Here is a 27,128-nt window from a genome sequence, read left to right on the forward strand (position 1 = left end):
TATTAGGGAAGTTAGCAGCAGAGCTGAGCATCCATAGCCTGCCTGCCATGGTGAAGTTCACCAGGATTCACTAACAGCAGGATTCACTAACAGCAGGATTCAGGTCTGCTCTGTCAGTTCCTCATCAGCTGGTGATTGTGTCCCATTGCCAAGAACGCAGACCCCCACCTTCAGTCACTTAGCTAAACAGGCTTCTCCCTTTTTTATTGATAGTCAAATTAGAGTTAGAGTCACAGTAAGAAACTGGTACTGGTGTTATAACATTGTCAAGGTTAACATTAGTGTTGATGGTAGGGGTAAAAGAAATTCAGAGGTCACCATTCCAGGACTGGTATGATGACTCTACAATGCCCTCAGGGACCTAGACCCCTCCATCTTTCCCTTCAGACTTCATCCTCATTCCATTCGAGCATTTGTATCCACATTTCAAGCAGGAGAAAGTGGAAGAGAGAAAAGTAAAAGGCAACCTGACTCTGCCTCATATTCAGCAGTACCATCCAGCACCTTCCACTTACATCTCATTGGTCAGGATCGTGTCACATGGTCACCTCTGGATGCAATGGATGCTGGGAACTATAGTTTTAACCAGCACTTTGCCATCTAAACAAACACTGAGGAAGAAGAGGAGGAATGCATATTGGGTAGGCAATTGCAATGTCTGCCACAATATTGCCATCTATGGCAAAATACATGAGCATGGAGCCTATGTTATTTTTATTGACATGCTATTATTAGCTATTCCTATTTTATATAAGAATAAGCTGTAAAATAATGCACAGAGATGGGAAGCATCAGCAGTGGCTGGATAACTTGGCCATTGAACATCAACGACCTCATCACTTGAACAGTGCCTTTGTAGAAACCATAAAATAGCTTTAGTTCTTCTGTTTCTCTTTTTATTGGCAGTCACAGCTCTCAAATTAGAGTTGCAGAGAGAACACTGCTACTGGAGCCATAGCACTGTCACAGATTAAAGGTCAAGACAAAGACACATTGTGGGTAAAGAAATGTTTTCCTAAACTAAGCAAACCACCCCCTCTTCCCCATGTCACTTGAATTTAGGTGAAATGAATCCTGCAGCACTTTGGAAAGAGTGGTGGCATTTCTTTTCTTCAGTTCTTAGACTTTCCTAAGCTATTGTCTTCAAGAAAGGATGTTTGCTTTCCTGAGTAAAACACAAACTAGTTAAATCTTTACTTTGAGATATGCGCTTCCTGAGGATCTTCACTCTGATAGTATCATTTAAGTGGAACACCCAGTGAGTGAGCTTGGTGAGAGATGAATGCTGTCCATCAGCGAAGACCTCCACAGGGACCTCTGGAAAGAAAATGTGCAGTGTGTCCTTAAGAAACGATGAAAGCCCTAGCCAGTTTTGCTCAGTGGATAGAGTGTCAGCCCTCAGACTGAAGGCTCCCGGGTTCGATTCCAGCCATGGGCATGTAACCGGTTGCAGCCTTGGTTGGGCCATGTGCCAGAGGCAACCAATTGATGTGTCTCTCTCATATAGATGTTTATCTCTCTGTCTTTCCCTTTCCCTTCCACTCTCTCTAAAAATCAATGGGAAAAATCCTCTAGTGAGGATTAACAACAAAAAAGAAAGGCTGAAAAGACCTTTCCCTGCATTGTTGGTAGATCCTGTCTGTCATCTCCCACCCCAGATTTAAAATCTATACCATCAAAATAATGGCTACTCCAGAATCTTATTATTAATAGAATATAGTTGAGTTTCATTTTATGTGAGCCATGCCAAAATACCTTCCCCATCCTAGGACTTCCAATCTCTGAAGAGTCTGGGGGCATGCAATTGCAGGAAACCAGGGTTTCTAGATAAATATATTTTGGTAGAGATGCAAGAATAATTCAATAGTCAGAGAATGTGATTAGTATTTCTTCTTACTTCCCATCTTCCAAATCTTTTATAAATACTGAGCTTAGGGTGGAGGAAGGCAGGCAGAGAGAGGGGAGGATTGGAGAGAAATGGAGAAAGGCCACAACTGCATGCCTAACTTAAGCCAAAACATACTTTAGCTCCAGTCTCTTCCCGGCAGAGGCGCTTGTGGCCTGAATTGTCCAGCCAATCGCCTAACTCTCTACTTCTCTTTTCATGGGTAGATACAACCCAACCTGCGTTATCTTGCTCATCCTGCTGGGAGGATGCAAGATTCTTCATATAATTCGCTCTGTGTTACATGGGGGATCATTGAGCCACAGAGACGTTGAAGGATTTTCTTGGTCCATGACTGAGCCAGGATCATTCTGTGGTGGAGTATCGCATATCCGGAAAAATTCCAGAGCCAGATCAAGAAACCAGTCAGATGCGATTCTTGTTTTATCAGCTATCTGAGCAAAATGCCAAATAGCAGCAAAAATACTATTCTTATCTCTTCTTCTAAAATATGTGCAGCAGGAGGAAGAGTACTTCATCACAGGGAAAAAGAAAGAGAGCTTCATTTTTAACCCAATGGAGGAGTAACTTCCAGTTGCTGCAATGCAGTTCGGGCTAGGTTTGCCAGGGATTCCCCAAGCAACTGGCAAGCAAATCCTGGCCCCCTTCTGAGACTTACATTCCCAAGTCCTGTCCTGTGTAATACATTTTCCTTGAAAATCCACTGTCCTCACTAACACTGTTGGGGGGTTTTAGGGTTAGAGAAAAGCAAGGGAACAATCACATTTACTTGAGGAAAGACAAGTAGTATTTCTCTCTCTTCTCTCCCTCCCTCTCTCTCTCTCTCTCTCTCTCTCTCTCTCTCTCTCTCTCTCTCTCTCTCTCTCTCTCTCTCTCTCTCTCTCTGTCTTCTGCAAAAGCCAGGGCAACTCCCTCTTATGAGGATGTGCCAGGAGACAAAAACTATGGCAGAAAGGTGGCTGAAAAGGTTAACCAAGACAATGCCCCCGCCCACATCTCCTGGGCAAAAGAAGAGGGCAAGCAAAAACATGCTGTGAGCATTCAGCAAACCCTCTGCAACTTCATGTTGTTAAGAGGAGACCGCAGACATGCCGTCTATCCCAATCCTCTTCTTGGCCTCTTGGAACATCCACAAAGATGGTTTCTGTACCAGCGAGTTTATTTCTCAGTCCCATTTCTGTTGGAGATACACAACAATCCCTTCCATCACGTTTGCTAAGAAGATATTTATCTGCTGCATGAGTGTCATCCTCAGGCCATGCTTGACCTTGGGGACTCAGCGTCAGGAGTGTTTTGATACCACACATAACCCTTTGGCTGGGTCAGAAGCACTGTGGTGGGGGGAGGGGAGTGCGTGTGGAGACAGTGTGCTGGAATATACGCTCCAAACCCCAAAACATGCCCAAGAATAACAAGGACATTAACCACTGACCCAAGGGTTGGTGAAATTCTATCTTCACATCTCCCTCCACCAGTAAACATGAAAATGCCATCCCCAAAGGGATGGAGGGAGCCTCCAACACAAGGTCCAGAGAGAATGTGAGGAGAAGGGCTGGTTTGGAAAAGAAGTCCAGCAATTTCTACACTTTTCAGTCACTGGGAAAATGTCCCCCAAGTGACAACTAAATAGAGACATTTTTCACTAGCTGGGAAAAATGACAGACTTGCATTTTACAGAATAAAGATGTTAAAATTTTAGAATGCCATTTTGTCAATTTTTCCAGCTACCTCCATCTCTTCATCTTCATCTAATACTGTTCTCCCTTTCTTCGCTCCATACCAGACTCACTGGCCTGCTTTTTGTCCCTCATATGAGCCATATTTATTCCCACCTCAGGAACTGTCTTGCTTGTTATTCCTTCTACTATAATAGAATGTCCTCTGTCCAGATCTTTGCAGGATACCTTCTTCTCTTGTTCAAGTCTCCTGCCAGATGTCACCTTCTCAGAGACATCCCCCAGCTACCTACTAGTGTCCCCAGCTGCTCTCTATTATTTTCTTCTTTCTTTTCTTCTTAGCACTCACCACTCTCTGATCTGATTTTATTGATTTCTCCATATTTTAATGTTTATATCTTTCAACTAGATGTACACTCCAAGAGAATAGGGCCCTTGTTTGTCTTGTTTATGGCTGTTATCTCCTGTGCCTAACATGTGGTTGGCATTTGTTGATTGGATGAATGGAAGGAAGGAAGAAGGGAAGGAAGGAAGGGAGGGAGGGAGGGAGGAATGAATGAATATAAACAATGATTTGGCTCAAGTATTTTACTCGGTTTGGTCAGATCTTTTGCTCCATGACCTGCACCAAAGAAACAAATTCTGGACAATATGATGATAACTTAAGCAGGAGTGGTTAATCAATTGAAGCTGTGAAAAGAAAGCCATAATTTGATTTCAATTCTAAATGAACACCTACACCTTCAAAATAGTGCTTTTGTGTTGATGTGCTTGATGTTTAATGCATAGCCCATAACTCATTTACCTTCAGAAAATTCCCAAGTAGCAGGCTGAAAGAAACTTCCTGGTGATTTGACTAATTGAATATGGAGAAATTAAACCACAGGTGATGAAAATGAGTTGGGAATACCATCCTGGCTTAATTCCAGCCACTGCCAGTGTCCTTGCTCCCGAATTTAATAGACTGCTAAGGATGATGTTTTAAAATCATGCCCTACTTATTCGCTCATTTTCTTATTTGTGTTTAGAATAACCTCAATGTGGAAAGTGACTCTACGTCAGAAAGCAGCTTTCCTTTCTCCAAAGAAGCACCAGGGGAGCACCTGGACCACCAGGCTGCACACCAGCCCCTCTCTAGACAGCGATTCCAACCAGAGGCTGGGCACCCTTCATTGCAAAGAGATGGTCCAAGATCTTTCCTCCTTGATCTACCAAACTTTCCAGATCTTTCCAAAGCTGATATCAACGGACAGAATCCAAATATCCAGGTAAGGCTGAAAGGTGTGAAAAATGAAACAGTCCATCTCTTTCTTGCCTGATCTGATTTCAAAGCAACTCCTGCCTTCCCTCACTTTTCTTATTAACTCTTTAATGAATCCTGCTTAAGGTAATGTTATCATTGTAAGAATAATGGTGTATTTTATCTATGTAACATCCTTGATTGTGAGATACACCATTATTTGATAAACCACTAAAAAAAAAAAAATAACCTAAAAAAAAACATTGTTCATTAAATTATGACACACAGAAATCACTGCATGCCCCAATTAATATGTCTGATGATTATAAGATACAGTCTTATATTAGAGGCATTAAAATGTAAAAACCAAACAAAATAATATGCCCTGAAATTGAGAAAATATGGGAGCTGAGGAAAGGGCCAGTCTAGCATGTGAGTAAATGAGGCAAATCATCGCATGATTTCACATGTGCCCAGGAAGGCCCTCTCCCTCACATGCCTCTCTAGCTTGTCTTGGACACCAGAAATGCCTTCAGGAGGTGACAACACTTCAGTGGCTCTAAAGTGTAAATGACTGATAAAGAGATTTTTATAAGAAGGGAGGTAAGAACAGACATTCCTATGGGAGAGATGAACACACACCACTAAGGTGGAATGGGATGGAGCAAAGGGAAATAGGAAGCTATGCAAAGGGTGCCTGGGATTGAAAAAGACAGTATTGACCTCCACCAAAATGGCACAGTAGACTATAAAGCAGATGTTGATCAGATTTTACTCTCCCCACCCCCTTATGAAGCACATGTCACTCTTTCAATACTGTCAGCCAGGCAGGCAGACCTCAGGGAAGTCACTCTGGTATGCCCAAGGTCACATGGCTCATAAATTATAGTTGGGGGCTCAAATTCAGGCTCTCCGGCTCTTCACCCCACCAATTGGTGTTTCAGGGATAGGCTTTTAAGTTTCCATTCTGCTTGGATCTCCCTCTGCTTCTTCCCACAGATGATCCCATGAAATGAGAGAGGTGCTTTCTCCTGAGCAACCTGGTCCAATGTAGCTCCCATTCTCTTCTCTCTTGCCTTCTTCCCTTCTCTTCAGCTTTGCTCTTAATTCTTTGCATTTGTGGAGAGACAGCTTTTCCTTATTCTTTCTCTCTGCATGAATTTACATGGCAGAAGCTTCCTGATCCTGACCCCAGAGGAACTGCTTCTTAATTAAGTTAATTGTCTCTCTCCCTCAAGATGAACCCTCTCTACATGACACCATTGTAGATCAGGTTTCCTTGACCAGAGTTGCTTTGCTTATAATACCAGTGTCCTGGTGACTACCAAATATCCCTGGGAATACACCTCAATTAGGCCAACCCCTACTGCATTAAAAATGCTGGGTTAGGTTCTGAGAAATGAAGAAATGTAAGGCCTTTTTCCTCCAGGAAATGACATAGGTGTGAAAATCCCAGCTACCACTGAAGACTGTGTAGGAGACAAGGGATCATGGGGACAGAGGGGAAAAAAATCACTATGTTCTATGGTGCACAGACTGAGTAGATGGGCAGATGTAGGGCAGGGCAGTCAGGGTTGATGGTACAGAGGTAGACAATGGTTTGGAGGTCACTCTTTGACAACCCATGCACAGAAATCACTGCATGCCCCAATTAATATGTCTGATGAGTCTTGCATTGTGCTCATTGATTAATTAGAAAAACAGGCCTTTTGCTCCACTGCCCTCTCTCCAGGAACTGGCCACTTGGCTCTCTGCTAAAGAACAAAGGATCCACTTGGGGGAGGTGCAGCTTGGGGAAAAGAAAAAAGCCCAGACATATCTTTATTGTTGCTCAAAATCACTCCCCATCATACATTTATCTACAGGAAGTGATTTTTCCTTGTTTATAGATTTCATGGGACCAGACTGCCCTCACCCACAAGGTGCTTAGGCCATGCCTGGAATGACTTTAGACTTCCTATGGCTCACACTTTTCCCCCAGAGGTGGGAAATGTCACTGTGGATCTTATTGCTGAGGGCTGAGCTAGGAGAGTAATAGATTTAAAAATGACTAATGTAAAGTTATGAGAATATACTTGGATGCAGGGGAACCCAAGTCCTTGGGAATGCTTCCCCTCGCAGCAATGTTGCTAAGAGCCAAATTTCTCAGGATCCCTTTTCTCTCTCCCAGATAAATTCATCCATCAGGAAATCCCCATATTCCACCTACATCGCACAGGGACTCTTTTAAAAATATTACCCAAATGTTAGGGAAGAGCAATGGTGTAAAGGCAGTTGGGAAACCCACATTACTTTTCCAAAAATAAGAAAAAGGCGACTGCATAATGCTGAGCCCTCCGCAGCTCCTGTGACAGAGCTATGCGTGATCTCCAGAGAGCAGTGGAGGTTGCTATTCATTTTGATCACCTTAAGCTGTGTTGTTTAACTGAATCGGAGGTAAAGAATTCTTCAGAATGGTTTCCCCCCGGCTTCCTGAGGTCGGAGGGGGCTGCTGGAGCTCACAGGTGTGGAGAAAACCTGAGAGACGAGGAAGCAGAGAATTGAGTGGAGGACGAATTATGAGAAGGCCACACGTGGTTCCCTCTGGCAAGGGCTCTTGGACTTTTATCAAATGCAGCTTCCCCACATGCTGTCACAAAGCTGTGGCTGCAGAAGTAGTACCAATGGAAATTATTTGCCCTCCTCTCCTCTGAGACCCCTGGCCACCTGTTCATATAGACTTAGAACAGGTGAAACGAAATGTAACAATTGGTGCTTTGTTCTCACTCTGTCTTACCCCCTTCACCCTCCCGCCCCCCAGCCCGGGAGCAAGAAATTCACCTCCAGGTGCTGCTTCGGAGAGAAATGCTTTGGAGTACAGGGTAGGAAGAGGAACAGTGCCACACCTAGGAGGTCCCAGTCTTTTGAGTTACCCTTTGAACAGCAAAACTCACCATGGCCCCAAGAACATAGGTTCCCCATAGCTCCAATATCATCTTGCTGGCAGAACGGCTTAGAAACTAATGAAACGCTAACCCAGATACCATGAAAGTGAAAAAATAAAAATCCCGAAAGAGTAGGCCAACAGCATCTTTTTGCCCACTGTCCAGCTGAGGGAATGCCTTTCTCTTTGCACAAACCCTGCTTCTGTTAACCTTCCACAGGAAGTGCAAAGAGTGGGGTGAACTGTGTTTTATTGATCAAATGACCTGTTGGCCCTAGAGAAAAAGAAATGGAGCTACCTTACTGGCCTTCTCTTTCTAGACTACAAAAGGTTAATGTCGGTCACTCAAAAAAGATGGTCAAAGAAAGAACAAAGCAGCTGCTACCCGTTGGAGTTCCTGCCCTTGGTCTGCGTGGAAGTGTGTGCGCGCGCGCTCACACACACACTCACACACACACACACACACGCACGCACGCACGCACGCACAGTGCTGGCCCCATGCACCACTGCCCTTGAGTAAACCAATTCCCTGGTGGTCTTTTAAAAGATGAGGTACTTCCTAAAAGGGGGTGATGGTTTCCGTGTTGGCAGCCCTTACCCCTTCCTGCGAGCACTCTTCTTTTGTTGAAATCCACTGGTTTGACACGGGCTGATTCAGCCAAGCAGACAGCCCTGCTGGTCACCAAGGTCCCTTGAAAGCATTTTCTCTCCCTGGGGAGCCGAGTGAAGACAGGTGAAGGCCGCTTCAGTGGGTTGGCCTCTGCTGCCAGGGCCCCGGGCCTGTCTCCCCCTTCCTCTGGCAAACTGCCCTTCACCCCCACCTCTTTATGTCTGACTGGAGCTGGGTAGCTGAACAGGAATTCGATACCCCTCTCTCTGAACCACCCCCAACCCCTCCAGTGTCTGGAAGCATTTCCCACGCCCCAGGGCTGGGGGCCACTGTCCCTCTGGCCAAACAGCCCACACCTTTCCGAAGTGACAATGCTGAGTCCAGGCAAAGGCCACATCCCTCTTGGGCCTCTTGACTTTTAGGAAGGGAAGTGCTTTTAAAAAGCCCTGCTTTGTGCAGCCTTTTTTTTAAATGACTGTAAGCCAGGAGGCCTCCATCCCAAGTGCGCCAGGCTCTCTGTTTTAAAGACTGGCTTCAGGCTGTGGAAATTGGGGGGTAGACAACCATGTGCAAAATAGAAAGAAATAGCCTCAATCTCCTGAACCCAATCTCCATAATAAATTTAAAACAATGCTAGAGGTTGGCTTTTGTTTAAAAAATAAATAAATAAATAAATCAGTCAGGAAAGAAAAGATATCCCCCAGGACAAGTTACACTTGAACTTTCATATCCTTGGCTGGGCTTCAGTCTGTAGCTGATGGTCAGATAGCAAAGACAAAAATCTCTAAAATAAACTCATTATTAGGCTTACTGCATCAATTCATTACCATGGTAGCTAGTCACAAAAAACTATTTCTCTTTTTTGGATCGAGCTGGCATTAGTAGTCATTTCAACCAATATATTTATTTCTTTTCTTCCATTGAGAGAGAGTTTAAAATAGTCATCTAAAGGCCTATTTTTTTTTTTTTTCTTGCACAGATGTATTTACATAGCCATGGGCCTCTTGAGTACCACAAGATACAATCAAATGAGTTGGACAGGGCTCTAACTGTTGTATGGGCTTCTACTTCTGATTTCCCTTCCTTCTTTTTCTCTAATATACTCTTGGAATGATAGGTTTGGCTGAGTAACAATCAAAGAAATTTCTGTGCCCAAAGACATGGTCCCTTACACCCATGGGGACAAGGTTTTTGTTCAATTCTTCATTGACCTCTGTGGTTTCATGCAGGTTACTCCACTCTCTATGCCTCAGTTTCCTTGCCTATAAAAATTAAAATGATTATATATATATAATTAGAAACCCAGTGCATGAAATTTGTACACTGGAGGGGTGGTGTGCCTCAGCCCAGCCTGCCCTCAGCCCAGCTTGCATCCTCTCCAATCTAGGACCCCTCAGGGGATGTTTGACTGCCAGTATGGGATCAGGCCTCATTTGACTGCCAGTATGGGATCAGGCCTCATTTATTAGAAACATTTATTATACTTTCTCTGAAAAGCACTTTCTTAGGAAAACAAACCTAAGTCTTACTGATAATAAACTACAATATACAAAAGACTTGACAACCTGAAAAAGAGAATCTTCTAGCTCAATAGTCCTGTAAGCCTTGTGAGGTCTGATCCCACAGGGCAGTCAGACATCCCTCTCACAATCTGGGACTGCTGGCTCCCAACTGCTCACCTTCCTGCCAGTCTGATCACCCCCTAACCACTCCCCTGCAGCCTGATTGCCTCCAACTGCCCTCCTGTGCTAGCCCTGTCACCCCCAACTTCCCTCCCCTACCAGCCTGATTGCCCACAACTACTCTCCCATGCAGGCCTGGTCCCCACCAACTGCCATTCTTCCCCTGAAGGCCTGGTTGCCCCCAACTGCTTTCCCCTGCTGACCTGGTCAACCCCTCCCCGCCTGGCTTGGTCACCCCTAACTGCCCTCCCCAGCTGGCCTGATCCCCCACAACTGCTCTCTTCTACTGGCCATCTTGTAACCACATGGGAACAGCCATCTTGTATGAGGGCATGATGGTCAATTTGCATATTACCTCTTTATTATATATGGGGGGTGTGTGTGTGTGTGTGTGTGTGTGTGTGTGTGTGTGTGTTACATTGTCAAGGAAGGAGGCTATGTAATCTGGGGCCTAGTCCTTTGCTGGAGACTGTCTTACTGTCCCTGGGTGCTCTGTGTTCCTATGGAATCAATTCACCTCTCAGGGCTTATTTTACTGTCTGGGAAATACCGACTCATGCCCGCCTAGTCATCAAGCTCAGAAGGCTTATAGGACCATTGAGCTAGAAGATTCTCTCTTATTCAGGTTGTCAAGTTTTTTGTATACTGTAGTTTATTATCAGTAAGACTGAAAATTGTTGGTTTTCCTAAGAAAGTGCTTTTTAGAGAAAGTATAATAAATGTTTTAACTACCCAAAGGAAGAAAGAAAGAAACTGGTAGTGCTGCCTATGATCCCCACATCTGGATTTTGGACAGAATTACCCAAATTGGCAGTGATATAGAGCTCTGTTTCTTGAAGCTGATGAGACTCAGCCAGAAGTTGGGCTCGGATATTTTGAAAGAGTTTTCTTTCTTTTATTGTCTTGGTTCATGGTGTGGAAAGTCCAGAAAAAAACAAATGTACTTATATACTTCAATTATGTGCATCAAGGAAAAGAAAGGACAGTAAGATCTCAAACTTTATCAGCTTGGAAATCTGCTGTGCTCACTACCACACCTTAAGCTCATCACATCGATTATTGTTCAAGACATTTTTATAAAAGGACTCTTTGATGCCAAAGAACATATAAGTTGAACGAGAGCAATAGGAAACATAAAACTAATCCCCATCATTTGAGAAGTCATTGATCATTCTCATTAAGTCTTTTTAATTGTATACCTATGAAATTTCAGGTTCAAGATTAGATTTCTGCTTTTGATATCAGTATGAGGTTTCCACATTAACTGTAGGGAAGGGCGGACCCTAAGGTTTGTGTGGGGTTTTTTTTGTTTGTTTTTTTGTTGTTAATTCAGTTGAGGCAGTGGCTCGAAATTAAAGGGGAAAAAGAAACCTCTAAACTGTTAAGATTCAGTCATCGATATAGTTTTTGGAGTAAATTTGTATTTTGCTACTCATTGCCTGGCCAGGCAACAAATCTATTTTGTTTGGATCTGAGCACCAGTTTGGAAGAAAAAGAATTATATTGACGGTAATAGCTTAAAACATGAAATTGTTTTTATTCCCAGTTTGGAGAAATTGCAGAGCATGTTTTGTTTAGGCAATCCCTTTGACTCCAGTCTGAATACAAATGGAATACCAAAACCATTGGGCATGTTCCCCCTTATCTCCTACCCAGAGACTGATTTCATTACCATAATTGCAGGCTTGCCTGGCTCTTGGCAGCTTCTCCCCTCCAAGACCCTTAACAGCCATGCAGACGATTGTTGAGGCTCAGTTGTTCTGTCTGCAGGCAGAGGGGGACGGGACTGCAGAGGAGAAAGGTTATGCCTCCAAGGCTCAGTAGCCTGTCACTCCCCAGCTGTGCACTCCTTCTGCACTTGTCCTTCCAGGGTTGTGTGTGGGTCCCAGTCACTGTCATTTACCAGCAGCCATCCATCCTAGTAAACAGCAATGAAACAAGATATATGATGCATTCATTTTCTTCTTTTTTTTTTTCTTCTTTTTGGAGGATTACTAAAGATTTCATCATTATTTATACATATGCAAACGATGCTTATAAAACTGGGGTAATAGTGGTAGCATGGAATAAGGCATCTAGGCATCCCACACCAGAGGAACGATACACTTGACCTGCCGCAGCCCAAGTATACTCTGGTATTGAAGGTCACACTCTTGGTCTTGTGTTTGGACCACACCAGGCCACAGCCCAGGCTCACCATCAGCTGGGCAAACTTCCTTGGCATGGTAAAGTGAGCAGAATGCAAACTTTCCCATTCCTAACACAGAAGGAAGAGGCTGTTGTCTCAGGATGGGCACACCCTGGTGCAATTTGGCAGAGCATACCAGCAACTCTCTCAAATGTCGGGTTAGGGCAAAACTAAAAATCCATCTGCCCAGTACATCTTGCGCTGATTACTTGGAGCACGTGTTTCTGATTCATTTGCACATAACTCATCCAGGGGGTGTTGCAAGAGCTATGCGATGGCCAAAGGAACCCAATGAGTTTTTATTATATTTTTGAAACAAGTTTCTCTACGTTGATTGTCTCTCAGAGCCAAGAAGCTGCATTCTTCCAGCCCCGTGACTTCCAAACGAGGCTCCGTAAATTAGAGAGCAAGTTCTAACCTTGGCTCTGGGACTATCTGTTTTGAACCTGAGGGTTGGTTGAGGGATGTATGTGCTGGGTCTGGACCTGAGGGCAAGTGAAAATCCCAGCTGTGAAAGCCTGGACCTTGAGGACCTTGTGTTCACATCTCTACACAACTTGTGACACCCAGCATCAATGGCTGTGGCCTCTTTGCTCCTTTGGTTGCATGAGGGGACAATACCTCTGTTCCTTACTTGTTGAGAGGGGCAGTGTGGCAAAGAGAGTGGGCTCCGGAGCTACACTAGCCACGTCTGCCAGATATTAGCTGTGTGACTTTAGGCAAGTTGTTAACTTCTCTGTGTGCCAGTTTTCTCTGTCTATAAAACGCTATCTATTGCTGCCTGACAACCACCCCAAAACTCAATAGCTTGAAATAGCAACCATCGGATTGCTCTTGGTCCCTATAGGTCAGGAATTGGAGCAGGGTTCAACTGGCAGAGCTCATCTCTGTACCACATGATATCCAAGGGGATGACCCAACCGGGCTGCAGGATTCAAGATGGCCCCCCTCATATGACTGGGACCAAGGAGCCTCAGTTATCTTCTCTGCGGCCTCTCCTTTCATGTAATCTCTATGCTCACAGTCATCTAGGCTGGGCTTCCTTACAGAATGGTAGAAACATTCCATGAGCATGAAAATGGAAGCTGCAAAACCTCATGAGATTTGTCTCATTGTAACTACTCCACAGTCCACTGGACAAAGTGAGTCATAAGGCCAGCCCAGATAAAAAGGGAGAGGAAGTCAACTGCACCTCCTGATGGGAGGTATGGCACACATGTACAAGGATGGGAGGGATTATCTGGACCAATATTGCAGATCATCAATCATAGGGGCCAATCAACCAAACTTATAAGGTTGTCATGAGGATTAAGTAAATTAATATATGGAAGAGCATTTAGAACCATGCTTAGTACAGAGATAATACTAAATAAGTGCTCAGTTTTATTATAATTATTCTTGAGTCACTTAAGAAACATATATAGTACATGTTTACTCCTTGAATTAGAGACTTCCCAGCTATGTAGTCTTCAATAAATCAGTGACTCTAGTGATGAATTGTCTCCTTCCACCCAAGGCCCATGTACTTCATTCTCTCTAATCGTGGGGTTCATTTGGGCCATCCCTGGATGTTTTCCATTCTGTATCACCATGCAGTCTCTGCTGTCCTTCATAAAGGACACATCCATCGTTTGCCTCTGGTATCCCAGACTTTCTTCCAAGGGTCACCCAGCTTGGAGGCTATTGACTCCTCATTGACCCTGACCTGTTCTGAATTCTTCAGGTCACCATAGAGGTGGTGGACGGTCCTGACTCTGAAGCAGATAAAGATCAGCATCCGGAGAATAAGCCCAGCTGGTCAGTCCCATCCCCTGACTGGTGGGCCTGGTGGCAGAGGTCCTTGTCCTTGTCGAGGGCCAACAGCGGGGACCAGGACTACAAGTACGACAGTACCTCAGATGACAGCAACTTCCTCAACCCTCCCCGGGGGTGGGACCATCCGGCCCCAGGCCACCGGTCTTTTGAAACCAAAGAGCAACCAGAATATGGTGAGTTTACCACCCAGTAATATAAAATTGGTGGGGAGAATAAATGAGGATGATGAGGAAATGGATCCAAGTAAAACCCAGTTTACAGTATGTGGCTTTTGGTCTTCTATGAGGCGTACCTCATAAAGACTCTATTCCGCAGAAGCCCCAAGGAGGCACCAGCAGCCACATTTTTCTGGAAAGACTATAATTTTAAAATCACACCAATTATCCTAGGAGAGAATTTTTTTTTTTTTTTTTTTTTTTTTTTTTTTTTTTTTTTTTTTGGTCAGGGGTCTTTGAGGTTCTTCTTTTTTCAAAAAAAAGTTTTGTTTATAAAAAGGAAGAAATCAGCAAATCAGTTCTTTTGTATATTTTACTGTAAAAATGTATATTGAAAAATAATTTGGTAAAAGAAATGAATCGGCTTCTTTTTTTGACTAGGCCACTGTTATGTTTGACATTGGCAATGGTGAAGCCCTTGAGAATCCAAATGAACATATGCTTCAAGGGTTGTCCAAATGAGACCTCCCCACCAATAAATTTTAAGACCCCAAGTAGGGAGTTCTACTGCCTCATGTTTTAGAGTAAGGTGAAGCAACAAAACTTTCAAATTCAGTAATTTAAATAATAGAAGTTCATTTTTAATTTGAAATGGGAGACAGGATTTGGGGAACTCAGCTCCACTCAGTCACTCAAGAACCCAGGCTCCTTCTATCTTGGCACTCCTCCAACGGTTAGAGCCTCAGAGTTATCCAATGGATACTCTATATCTAGCTCAGCCAAGGGGGAAAATGCAGCCGGAAAAAGGTACACATGCTATTAACCTACTCAGCTTGTAGATAACACACATTACATCTGCTCACATTTCAATTGCCATGACCTGATGATATGGCCACAACTAGCTGCAAAGGAGGCAGGGGAATGTATTCTGTGTGTCCAATAAGAAGAAGCAGCCTTTGTGAGAAATCAGACAGTGTGTCTTTTGCTATAGAATATTTGCAGTCTTATAAATACATCCATCATTGGGGTATTCTGTGGCTTTACCATCAGCAGATGTAGGTGCAAACACTGTATGATGAAGATGACTTGTCATGAACTCTCATCCTTACATCTGTGTTTCAGCAGAAAGTTTTATGTTGGAGACTTATTTATCCCCACTAAAAAACTTCCAAAACAGCAAGATAATTTTTTCTAGCTGCATCATTTATTTGTTCAGCATATATTTATCTATCTAACATCTATCTATCTATCTATCTATCTATCTATTTCCTCACCTGGATATATGTTTCTATTGATTTGAAAGTGAGAGAAACATCGATGTGATAGAAAAATTGATTGGTTGTCTCCCACACATGCCCTGACTGGGGTCAAACCTACAACTTAGATATGTGCCCTGACCAGGAATTGAACCTGCAACCTTTTGATGTATGAGACAATGCTCCAATCAACTGAACCACCAGGTCAGGGCTCAACAGACATTTATTAAGAGCATATCTTGTGATCAATATTATGTTAGGTGCTGGGAATAAAAAAATGAGTAAGACACAGTCTTTCCCTACAGTGGGCATCACCTATGTGTGGACAAGGGGAGAAAAATTAACTGATTAAGCAAAATAGTGCCATTGTGGAAATATATATCAAATGCTAGGGGAGCTGAAAGAGAGCTCTAGCCAGGAGACTCATGAAAACTTCCGCATTCCCAGAGGAAGTCCAATTTATCTACTTTCTAGGAAGAAGGACTTGGAATAGTAGCAAACATACATATAGCCTTTAACATGCACCAATCCTTCTTCATGACATCTAACATGTAGCGCTCATTTAATAAGCTCTCTGAGCCATGTACCCCATTTTACAGATGGGGAACCTGAAGCCTAAGAAATTAAGAAACTTGACCTCAAGGATTTATCTCAGTCAGTTGGTCCAAAGTCTGTCCTCTTAATCACTATGTTATTTCTGCCTCTCTTGTGTGGGGATAGGGGGGAACACATCCTTTAGGAGAGAAGAATGGATCTAGAAATGGTCACTTGGATTTGGAAGATATAAATTAAAGATTGGAAAGTACTATTGAACAAAGAAACAATGCACACAGAATCCTGGGCACTAGCCTGACATTGCACAGCTTTGTGGCTAAACCTGTTTGCCCAGCCCACACAGAACATTTTTTCTATGAGTGGGGCCTAAACCCTTTGCATCAGAATTTCTTGGTTGCATGTTGAAAACACACACAAAAAAACAAACAAACAAACAAAAAGAAACAAACAAACAAACAAACAAAAAAAAACACGCCAATCCTAGCCCCAACCCCATCCCTCTATCCTAATGGTTCTCAAAGTGTGGTCCCTAAACTGGTGGCATCAGCATTATCTGGAACCAGGATAAAAATGCAGATGTGCAGTCTCCTAGGCCCCAGGCCACCTGAATCAGATATTTTGGGTGTGGGTTCCCAATCTATGTTTGAACGAACTTTCCAGAGGCCTCTGGAACACTGAGTATTCAAAACCAACAGTTCTCAGTTGCTCATTATGCTCACCTGGTGAATTGTTTGAAACCCTAGTGCTCAGATTTCTCTCACCAATAAGTTGGGATCTCTGAGGTGGAGCCCATACATCTGAGTTTTTAAAGCTCCATGAGTGACTCCAATGTGCAGCTCAGGTTAAAGGCTACTGCCGACTTTCTATTAAACCAGAATGTCCAACAGCGAGACGTAGGCTCAGTCTGTCTTTGTTTCTTTTTCCAACCAAGGTCAGCAGGCTATCCCCATGCTCACTGAATTTTGAAGACTACCACTAGAAACAGCTCTTCCACTAAAGCTTTTACAGAGCACCCTAAGTTGAATTTATGAACATTAAAAACATCTTCTATTTCAATCTTGAGGATAGAATTTGCTTCTGTTGGAGCAATTATGATGGCTGCCTCAGCCACCCTCACCCCAGCTTTCTGGGCCTATGATACCCACAGAGTGCCTTGCATCTGAATCTTGCAGCATCCCTTGGCCATGAAGAAACTCAATCTTTTGTGATTTTGGAGTCTCTCTTAGTAACTTCCTCATCATTAGACTAGATATCAGGATTGCTACTTTATAAAGAAAAATGTGTCCCTTGTAATACTTCTAAATCAGTGCATTTTAGACTTCAACATGCACACAAAAAACCTGGGGGTCTTGTTAAAGTGCAGCTTCTGATGCCGATGTAGAAAAGGACGGGAACTCAAGTGAGGCTGACACCGTTGGCCTTTGAGCCACACTTGGAGTAGTAGACTCTCAGCATGTCACAGATGCTCAGTAGTATTTGCAAAATGAGTGAAGTATTGCTTCTGAGACTGGCTCACAGGGAACATGTGATTTTCAGAATTCCTTACAGCATTGGCTGAGCTGAGTCCTCTTTTATTTCAATCAGCAAGAAACTGAGTCCTCTTTTATTTCAATCAGTGCCACCCTAACAGGTTTGGCTCAGTGGATAGAGCGTGAGCCTGGGGACTGAAGGGTCCCAGGTTCAACTCCCATCAAGGGCATGTACCTTGGTTGTGGGCACATCCCCAATAGGGGGCATGCAGGAGGCAGCTGTTTCTCTCTCATCAGTGTTTCTAACTCTCTATCCCTAACCCTTCCTCTCTGTAAAAAATCAATTAAAAATATATTTTTTAAAAGAAACTACAGTGCCATTTCCAAGTATGTATCCCTAGATTAGATGCTGTGGAGGATACAGTTAGTGAGGACACTGCTCAGGAAGGAGAGACTCATGCAATGACAAAGCAGCACAAGTCACTCTACCTAAAGTGCCTGCTCTCTTGTCTGAGACAGGCTGAAATTGCTACAGGAATTGGTCTTTCTATAGGATCTTGTTTTTTAGATTTTTGAAGGTAGGATTTTAATAAGAATTTAAATGTATGTGGCCAAAAAGTATTTCAAAAAATTCTAGGTGAAATAAATAAAAATAGAATGGCATCTTTAGAATAAATTATAAGGTACATAACAGAAGTTAGTTAGACCTAACTTGGGATCATGGAAACATGAGTAAGCTCAACTTTGGACTGTATGTGTTTGAGAATCGCATTTTAAATACCTTCTGTGTAGATACGGAGAGTCTCACCCAGGCAACAAAAGAGTTCAAATAAACGCCTTTCTGTTAAATAGAAGTATACCATTCCCAAAGCTGTTCAGAACAACCCGAAAAAATAAACTTAATGGGCACTGCGTATTGTAACCGAGTTTGAGACTCAATTCTTTGCAATTCTTTAACTGATCATGATCCTATTTTAATGGATTTCAGTGGGTTTTTTTTTTAAGGGCTTTCCTTTGTAATGTTAAATTGTGGCCACATAAGTGGGCATCTTAAAGAAAGGAGGCCAATCTGGGCCAGAAGTAGAACTGCTAGAATGCCAGAATATAGAACAGGATATTAGAGCAGGAGCTGACAGACCTCAGACCTAATCCCGCTTCTGCCAAGTTTGAGCTGTGTGGCCCTAGACAAGTACCTTAATGCCTCTGAGCCTCAGTTTCCTTACCTGTAAAAGGAAGCTATTTCCACCTACTTTGCAGGATTGTGACAGAAGTTAAATCAGTGTGTTAGGCAGGGCAGCTGGTGAAAGCAGGCCCTCAATCATTGGTAGCCACTATATCTACTAAGATTTGTGGTGGAGGCTTGCCAGGAGCTGACTCAAGACCCAAGTCACTTCAGTTGCCCAAACATCATGACTGGGCCACTGAACTCTAGTGTTTGAAACAGTATAATGACTACTTTAAATTTTCAAATGACATCCTTGAAAACCAGCTGTCACTCACTGTAGTGTGCATTGCTTTCTTCCCTCGCTGAGCAATTGGATGTCACAGATAGGGGCTGTCAAATCTCAGGGATTGTTTTTTACTGTCATTATCGCCATCTTTGCAGTTGCTGCTGCTTATGTTCAGTTTCTGCTCTGAGCTATGCTCCCTGCCTGGTTGGTGAGTGAATGAGAACTAGTGTTTGATTCTAGCAGAAAGGACTCCTGCCCTCAAATCTTGGTTCACTGTGAGAAGTTCCCTTTCTATCTTCTGAACACATTAAACAAATAGAAATCCCCAAGGAGAGGGTCTTTGCTGGGATATTCATCTGAGATAGCATGCTATGGAGGCCTAGGATTGTGAGCTGACATACACACTTTCTTGGGAGGTGGTTTATCTCATTACTAGCCCTTTACAAATGACTAAATGCCTGGTGATAGAATGTTCTGTGCCAAACTCTGAGGGCCCCGTATAAAAAATGTTTGGAAGATAAATGACTTCGTGAGCATCTAAAATAAAGGCATGAAGAACCCACTTGCTAAGATGAGAACTTCTTCATGGTTTTGGACTCTGCTAGCCATCAAGAGAATGTATCTTGGGGAAAATGTGATGGTATATGTATTATAGTTAATATTTGTTGCTTCAGAAAACACCCCAAAATTCAGTGCCTTACAAGAACAAATGCATTACCTCTCAGCAGTTTGCAGACTATCCGAACTGCTCTTCTCTACTCTGGGCTAGCTGGGGAAGTGGGGGATGGAAGAGAAGGAGGGTGAGGTTGGAGGTCCAGGATGGCTTTATTCACAATTCTGGCACTCCAGCTGGGCAGCTGGGGAGTGAGATGGCTGGGCCTCTCCCCAACTGCTTCCTCACCCTTCAGACCAGCCCCAGGCTCTTCACATGGTAGTGGAAGAGTTCCCTGCAACAAGAGGCCAAGCCCTAATACAGGAGCCCTCTTGCAGCCCCTGTTTGCATCATGTTTGCTGTTTTCCCATTGGCCAAAGCAAGTTTGGTGGGCTGGGCTAGGGTCAGTGTGAGAGCAAAGCAAAGGGAAGTGCAATCATGGACATCATTTTTTACATAATCTGACAGTTACTGATACCCAATGATTTTGATCCAAGAGCCCCAAACAAGAACATATCTAATGCAGAGGTTCTAATATAAGCATCATGGTAAGTTTAATGCCAAAATCTCAAAGTTCAGGGTGACATTGCCTAAAATCAGCTCTCCGTATTACTGTCACACTGAGGAAAGGTTGCATGAGATTTCTAGATGGTTGGGGCCCTGTTGCTTCCACTGAGTCAAGCAGGACACCTCCTGGCATCATGGGACTGAGTCCTGTGCCTGTACCATCCCACAGGTGACATGGACCCTACCTTTGTGGTATAATAAGCTTTTTCTGTTTAACCCACTGCCCCCTTCCTATGAACCTAAAGACATAATCTCTGCTTGTGACTCTGTGGTTGTTCCCTTTAATAAACCTGGCATCGTAGGTACATGTAGGTTGTGGTTGAATGCGGTCACATGTGCATATAACCCTTTGCTCCCACTGACAAGAGTGCAGACACATGGTTGTTCTGGGCACCCTCTGGTGTTCCTGGTGAAATTAGCAAGAGATCCCAGACTGCAGAATCTCGGAGGGAGCAGCAGCAGCCTCTACCTCTGTGATGTGTCCCTCCAGAAGCATCCAGTTCTGCTGTTCATGCCTCGTAAGAGAGGGGAGTGAGGAGGAAGACTAAGGCTGGGGAAGCAGGCCCAGCCCTGTCACACCAAGCAGTCGTTTCAAACATCTGCTTGGCCATGTGGTTGGAAAACCATTTCTTAGAAGAAAATCGAAGATTGGAAAATTTTGTTTTGGGAAGAGAATAGAAATGAACGGGGGGTCCCTGAGGGCAGGCGATGTGTGAGCAAATGCTCTACTCCGGGTTAGGGAAGAGAACTCCATGAATCACACCCCCCCCCCCACCTCTGCTGAATGGGCTGAGGAGACTCGAGGGCCCTGTGTTTGCCTGAGGAGTGTTCAAAGTGAACGCCATGTAAACAACAGCCTGGGAGGCTGGCACAGGGCCCGCAGTTCAGGTAGAAACATGTGTGGCCTGCATTCTTGCCCAGCCTACATAATAACAATCACCAGGACCTGTTATGAATGGAGAGAACCCCTTCCCTGCAAGGCACATGCCTATACCTCTGTGCTTGGCACCCACAGAGGCCCAAGGCTCTAGAAGCATTTGGCTAACCCAGGAGAAATTACGGCTGAGTGGAGATTCTTCAGAAAGAGTCAAGCTTTTGAGATTAAGAGTTTAGCGCTAGAGCCCAAGTGTTCCTTTCTGTCCCCATTATGACCTTAAATAGTCACCCAATCGCTCCAGGGCTCAGTTTCTTATTTTTAAAAAGAAGAATTCACTGTTGATAATACACAAGCCTCTCACAACCTCTCACTATCCAGACCCTCCTACCCTGATCTGCTTCTCCTTTCATGTCATTCACAGACTTCTAATCTGCTGTATAATTTACTCATTTTTTTGTTTACTAATTATTGGCTGACTCTTCTCACTAAAATATTAGTTCCACCAGCACAGGGAATCATTGAAAGTTTTGTTTAATGATACATCCTACACACACAGAATTGTGCCTGGCATGCAATAGGGGCTCAATAGGATGGATGCTGAGCAATGACCTCAAAGAACCATGTAGTGTCACCATTGGTTATCTGTTGTCTACTCCTGTGTAACAAAACATCCCCACACGCCATGGCTGAAAACAGCAGCACTTAATTATTTCTTATGACCCCATGGCTCGAGAGTTCAAGCAGGGTCACACTGGGCAGTCCCTACACTTCTGAAGGCATCAGCTGCATCCAGCTGTCCATTGCAAAGGGCTGGAAGTTTCATGAAGGCTTCATTCGCATGTCTAGTGTTTTGGTGGGCCTTCATGTGGCTTCTCTCTTTCCAAGTGGCATCATATAATTCACAGGTTGAGCCTCAACTGGATTCTGCAGAGCAAAAGTCAGGCCTCCTAAGGCCAAAGCTAGCACAGATTCTAGGGGACACAGCCCTCTCTCTCTCTCTCTCTCTCTCTCTCTCTCTCTCTCTCTCTCTCTCTCTCTCTTCTTATAAATGTAGGCACAGGGAGGTAAGGAATTAATGGTGGTCATCTACATACCTATCATATTATTTCATGATCCTATGCTCTGCAAATGTATGCATTCTCAATAAGCACTCACTTGGCACCTGTTGGAACTGTCAGGCCTTAGTCATGGGCTGACCACGTCAGTGCCCAAATCCTCAGACTGAGTCACTGCCTGCATGAGGTTCATTTCTAAAATGAACCCTGAAGCTATAAGCCTTTTGACTCCAGCAGGCATCTAGGCCCCTCCAATAGTGACAGTGATGCAGGGGGACTATTGGCAGGCTACTTGTTGGGTGAGTTTGGGGACTCTTTTGATGAGGCTGTGACCGTCTCTCTGGCTCCCTTCCAGATTCCACCGATGGGGAGGGCGACTGGAGTCTCTGGTCTGTCTGCAGCGTCACCTGTGGGAATGGCAACCAGAAGCGGACCAGGTCCTGTGGCTACGCGTGCACTGCCACAGAGTCTCGGACGTGTGATCGTCCAAACTGCCCAGGTGGGTTTATGCAGGGCTGTGGCTCCAAGTTCAAGTTCAGTCTTGTTCAGACTTAGACAAGAGACGAGTAATGAGCTTACTGGGTGAAAGATGTTGGAGGTGAAAAATGATTGTGACTGTCAGTAGCAGTAGTCGTCACACTCCAGCCTGTTTTTGTGTGGTTCACACATGTTTAAGGAGACATAAAGAAGAAGGAGGGGAAGAAAAAGAAGTAGAAGAGAAGAAGGATAAAGAGAAGGAAGAGTATGTGACCAAGACCATATGTGACCCACAAAGCATGAAGTATTTACTAGTACTCTCTGACCCTTTACAAAAAGTTTACCAACTTCTGGTCTGTAGTTTTACATTCACTGTGTGTTCCCCACTTCTAAGCAGAATACCAATCTATAATAATAGAAGTGTAATATGCTAATTAGACCAGACAGCCAAACAACTTTCTGGACAAAGTGGGGTCTGCACGGGCCAAGGCAAGCTGCCGTGGCTGCAAGGGCTGAGACCCTTGCACAAATTTTGTGCATCGGGCCTCTAGACTAAAATAATATCTTATCTTAGACTCTCCCAAGAAACCACATATTCCAAATAGCTTCATCTATTTTCAAAAAAATTCAGGCACAGAAAAGTTAATTTCTGCACCCAAGACTTTCATTTCCTACCCCTGAACTCTGCTCTCAAATTGTAAGGCTGAGATTTGGACTAAAAGAGAAGTGAAAGAGTTCTAGAAGATTTGGCTCGGTGCATAGAGCATTGGCCCACAGACTGAAGGGTTCTGGGTTCAATTCCAGTCAAGAACTAGAGAAAGAGAGGGGAGGGGGGGTATCTACCTAGGTTGCAGGATCAGTTGGGCACATGTGGGAAGCAACCATTGTATGTGTCTCTCTCACATCAATGTTTCTCTCTTTCTCTCCTCTACTGCCTCTAAAAATCAATGGAAAAATATCCTTGGGAGAAGATTAACACTCACACACACACACACATATATATGGCTAATATACAAAGTGTCCCCTCAGGAGTTTGACCAGGAGACTGGGAGTTCAGTTGCCGCCATTTTTAATATTGCCTCCTCATTTTCTCTCACACGGAGAGCAGTGTGGCTGGCAACCCTGCCCCCACATTTTCTTCTCATCAGACCTTGCCTTCCTTCCATCCTTTCTGCCTCTCTGTTCCTGGCTCTTCCGGCTTTTCGGGACTCTCTTGGGACATGAAGGACTTTTTTACAGGATTTCTTTCCTTATTTGGTATGTTGATTCTCAACTCTATTGAAAAGAATCGTGGGGCAGTTGGTCTCCCTGGCCTAGTAGTAATTGCATTATAAAAGCTTGTCCCATAGGTAAACCCTATAAGTAAGTTCAAAGGGCCTCACCTACAATCAAAGAGAGCCTCTTAAAGGAAATCAATTCATGCCTAATAGGCAGCCAATGATCTCCAATCTGTCTACATCCCACAACTTCTGCCTCTTTGACTGCCTCAGCTTGCACAGGATTCCTGTCTGTAAAGGAAGCCGGGGTGGGGTGGGGTGGCAGTTTGGAAGGGGAGGAGAGCCAAGAAGTTTGAGGCAAGCTGGGTTCGGTCCCTTCGAGCAAGTAATGACAAGCCAGCTTACTCTTTTTGAAGCATTATCAACAATGCTAAAAGTCTCAGAATAGGAGATAGCTGGTCTTTGGCTACTGCATCCTCAAAATGAGCTAGACGAACATTCAAGGAACAACAACAGCTAACTCTTGCTACTTACTACTTAGTCTAAGTGCCTTCTTTACACATAACTCATTTAATTCCTTCAACTCTGTGTGGTGGGTCTTTATTTCTCCCCATTTTACAGATGTGAAAATAGTTACACAAAGGTTAAGTGGCTTTCCCAAGGTCACACAGCAAGTAATGATTGAACCCAGTCAGTCAGTCCACCCTTAAGATTGGTATTGACCACTTAGACTGGTATTGGCTACTGCCTCTAGTTTAGTTTGTCATCCTTACACCACCAGGCAGACAACCCTTTTGATATGTGTCCCCCACTGCCCCAAACTCCACTCTGGGACCTAGTGACTGAGTTCCTTAGGACTTGGTCAGGCACATTTGGATCTGATTTCATGCTGCACATGATATCTGGGGTTTTAATATATTTTATGCTCTGCTACCTGCTTTTTACTGTTTCCTCTGTTGGCAAGTTTCTACCCATGAGTAGTAATGAACACAAAAAAAGGCTTTGTTGAGGTGTAGATGTTTTTTTTTTTAATTGATGGGGTGGGGGTGGGGACTTTTTCCATATAACTGATGGGAAATGAGCCCTGTCTGTCTTTAGGAATTGAAGACACCTTCAGGACAGCGGCCACTGAAGTGAGTCTGCTTGCTGGAAGCGAGGAATTTAATGCCACCAAACTGTTTGAAGTTGGTAAGATTTTTTATTATTTTTTATTCAAATATTGATTTAGTATTTTGGACATTCCTTTTGCTTTTGCAATGTCATCCTCAGATCCATTTAAATGTTTCCTTTTCCTCATATGGAGTCCAATTCTCCCAGCATATTTCTTGCACAAGGTTGTTTCTTAATCCAGTACTGCCCCCGTTTTCTGATCTGTGAAATGGTATGAGGAACTAGTGCCTACTTTATAGAGTTGTTGTAGAATTAAATTAGTTCATATTTATAAAGCGTTTAGAACACATCCCTCACACTAAACATCTACATAAATTTGATGAATAAAAATAAGTCAATGGATATCCTTTAGGTACATGACTTTTGATGACCTGCCACCCTGGAGGGAAAATACAAGGCCATTTTCTGGAGCTGCACTGAATTTTGTTTCTGAAGACCCTGCCCTCTGCAGGAGACCCCCACTGACTTTGCACACACACTTCCCAGGGTGGAATCTCCACTCTCTCAGCTTCTGCTCAGTGAGGGGCTTGAGCTGGAATTGTAGAACTCAGAACCAAAAGGAGCCTCAGCACACCCCTGTCCTCTCTGTGTTCCCTCCCATTCAATCCTCATCTCACTTCATGAGACAGACGCTGTTACATCTTCCGTTTGGCGATGAGAGAACTGAATCACAGCGAGGAAGGATAGCTTGCTCAAGGTCACAGAGCTACTAAATAGTAGATTCAGGCTTCGATCTTAGGCAGTCCAGCACAAGAGCCCCTGCTTTTCAAGGAGGCCAGTCCTCACTGAGCTCCTGAGAGATGTCCCATCTCACTTCCTCATTCCACTGAAGAGGACCCCGAGCTCTCCTCCAAGCTGCCTGCCCCCATCCTAGCCACTTGATTTCCACTCAAGACACCATCAGCCTCCCAGGCACCTGGGTCGGAGCTAGTGAGTCATCTTGAATGTCCTCCTCCCATTACCCCCAAGCCCACCAAGACCTAGCAGCCTTCTTTCTCTGTTAGTCACACTTGCTGTTCCCTCCCTGGACTCTTACAATTGATATCAGCACTGAATATATCTTCTGACTGTACAGCTCAATTAGCTCACTGTGGCTCAAAAACCTTCAGTGGCCCAGCCAGTGTTGCTCAGGGGGTAAGCATTGACCCAGGAACCACTAGATCACTGGTTCCAAACCCAGTAGGACACATGCCTGAGTTGTAGGCTTGATTCCCACAGGGGGCATGCAAGAGGCAACTGATCGGTGATGTTTTTCATTAATGTTTCTACTCTCTATTCGTCTCCTTTCCTCTTTCTCTAAAAAATTCAATATAAATATAGTTTGTTTATTTTTTAAAATCTTCAGTGGTTTCCTGGTGCCCTCTGAACAAGCCTCACCTGCACTGAAGACGACCTGATACACCTGCTTCCCCATAACCTTCATTGAAACTGACTGTGTTCCCTACAGCCAGACAGCCCACCAGATTTCTTTCTGCTCAACTTTAGTTTGCCCAAATGGTCACTGTTTGCCTGTTCACTCAGCCAATTGTTCCCATAGACTCTGGCATAGAGCAATGCAGGACCAGCATAAACATATCTTTTGGTTTTTTAAACCAGGAAGCCATATTAATCCATGGAACCACCTGTTTTAACTGTTAGCGATTAATTCACTATTTTTCATACTGCAAAGGCCAAACACAACTATGGGGGTGAGTTCAGGCTCCAGCCTTAGAGGTAAGGGTGCCTCTGGCCTAAGTGTTAAGTTCCTTAAAAGCTGAGGCCACCAGCCAGCTATTTCCACTTAGAGGCATCTTTTAATATGGATTTGCATACAATAATTGTTGCCATTTAGTGCTTAAGGTTAAGAGTTTAGGGCACTAGATCTAGTTTTAATTGGTCAGTGGCTGGCAGAAGTATAACTCTATCCTACAAATGTTACTTGCAAGCATTTTCTACCCCTTCACCATGCATTAAAAGAGAAGATTTAAAATGGCCCTCTGAATTATTGTTAATTTTCTTATGGGTGATAATGGGGTATGGTTAGCCCCCCAATATCCTCCTTTTGTATTTGTACTTTTTGTAGATACCTACTAAAACTTAGACTCAGGGATAATAATATATTCCAAAAAAATTAAAAATGTATAAAACATATACAGTATAATTATGGTTAAGTCTAGTGATGGCGTATAGTTGGTCAAGTTCAAACTT

The 27,128-nt window shown here is 43.8% G+C and overlaps 1 protein-coding gene across 2 annotated transcripts in view; it reads left to right on the forward strand.

Annotated features, from left to right (window-relative positions):
* ISM1 (isthmin 1) overlaps positions 1 to 27,128 on the forward strand; it is a 73,532-nt gene that overhangs the window by 44,530 nt on the left and 1,874 nt on the right. Inside the window, exons 2-5 of one of the 2 annotated variants that reach the window (XM_036417755.2) lie at positions 4,611 to 4,850; positions 13,949 to 14,213; positions 22,433 to 22,576; positions 24,870 to 24,959. In XM_036417755.2, the coding sequence (XP_036273648.1) occupies positions 4,611 to 4,850; positions 13,949 to 14,213; positions 22,433 to 22,576; positions 24,870 to 24,959 (739 nt within the window). The remainder of the gene's footprint in view (positions 1 to 4,610; positions 4,851 to 13,948; positions 14,214 to 22,432; positions 22,577 to 24,869; positions 24,960 to 27,128) is intronic. The other variant, XM_036417756.2, reaches the window with a different exon arrangement.

Source organism: Pipistrellus kuhlii, unplaced genomic scaffold (assembly GCF_014108245.1).
Source record: "Pipistrellus kuhlii isolate mPipKuh1 unplaced genomic scaffold, mPipKuh1.p scaffold_m20_p_6, whole genome shotgun sequence".
Lineage (NCBI taxonomy): Eukaryota > Metazoa > Chordata > Mammalia > Chiroptera > Vespertilionidae > Pipistrellus > Pipistrellus kuhlii.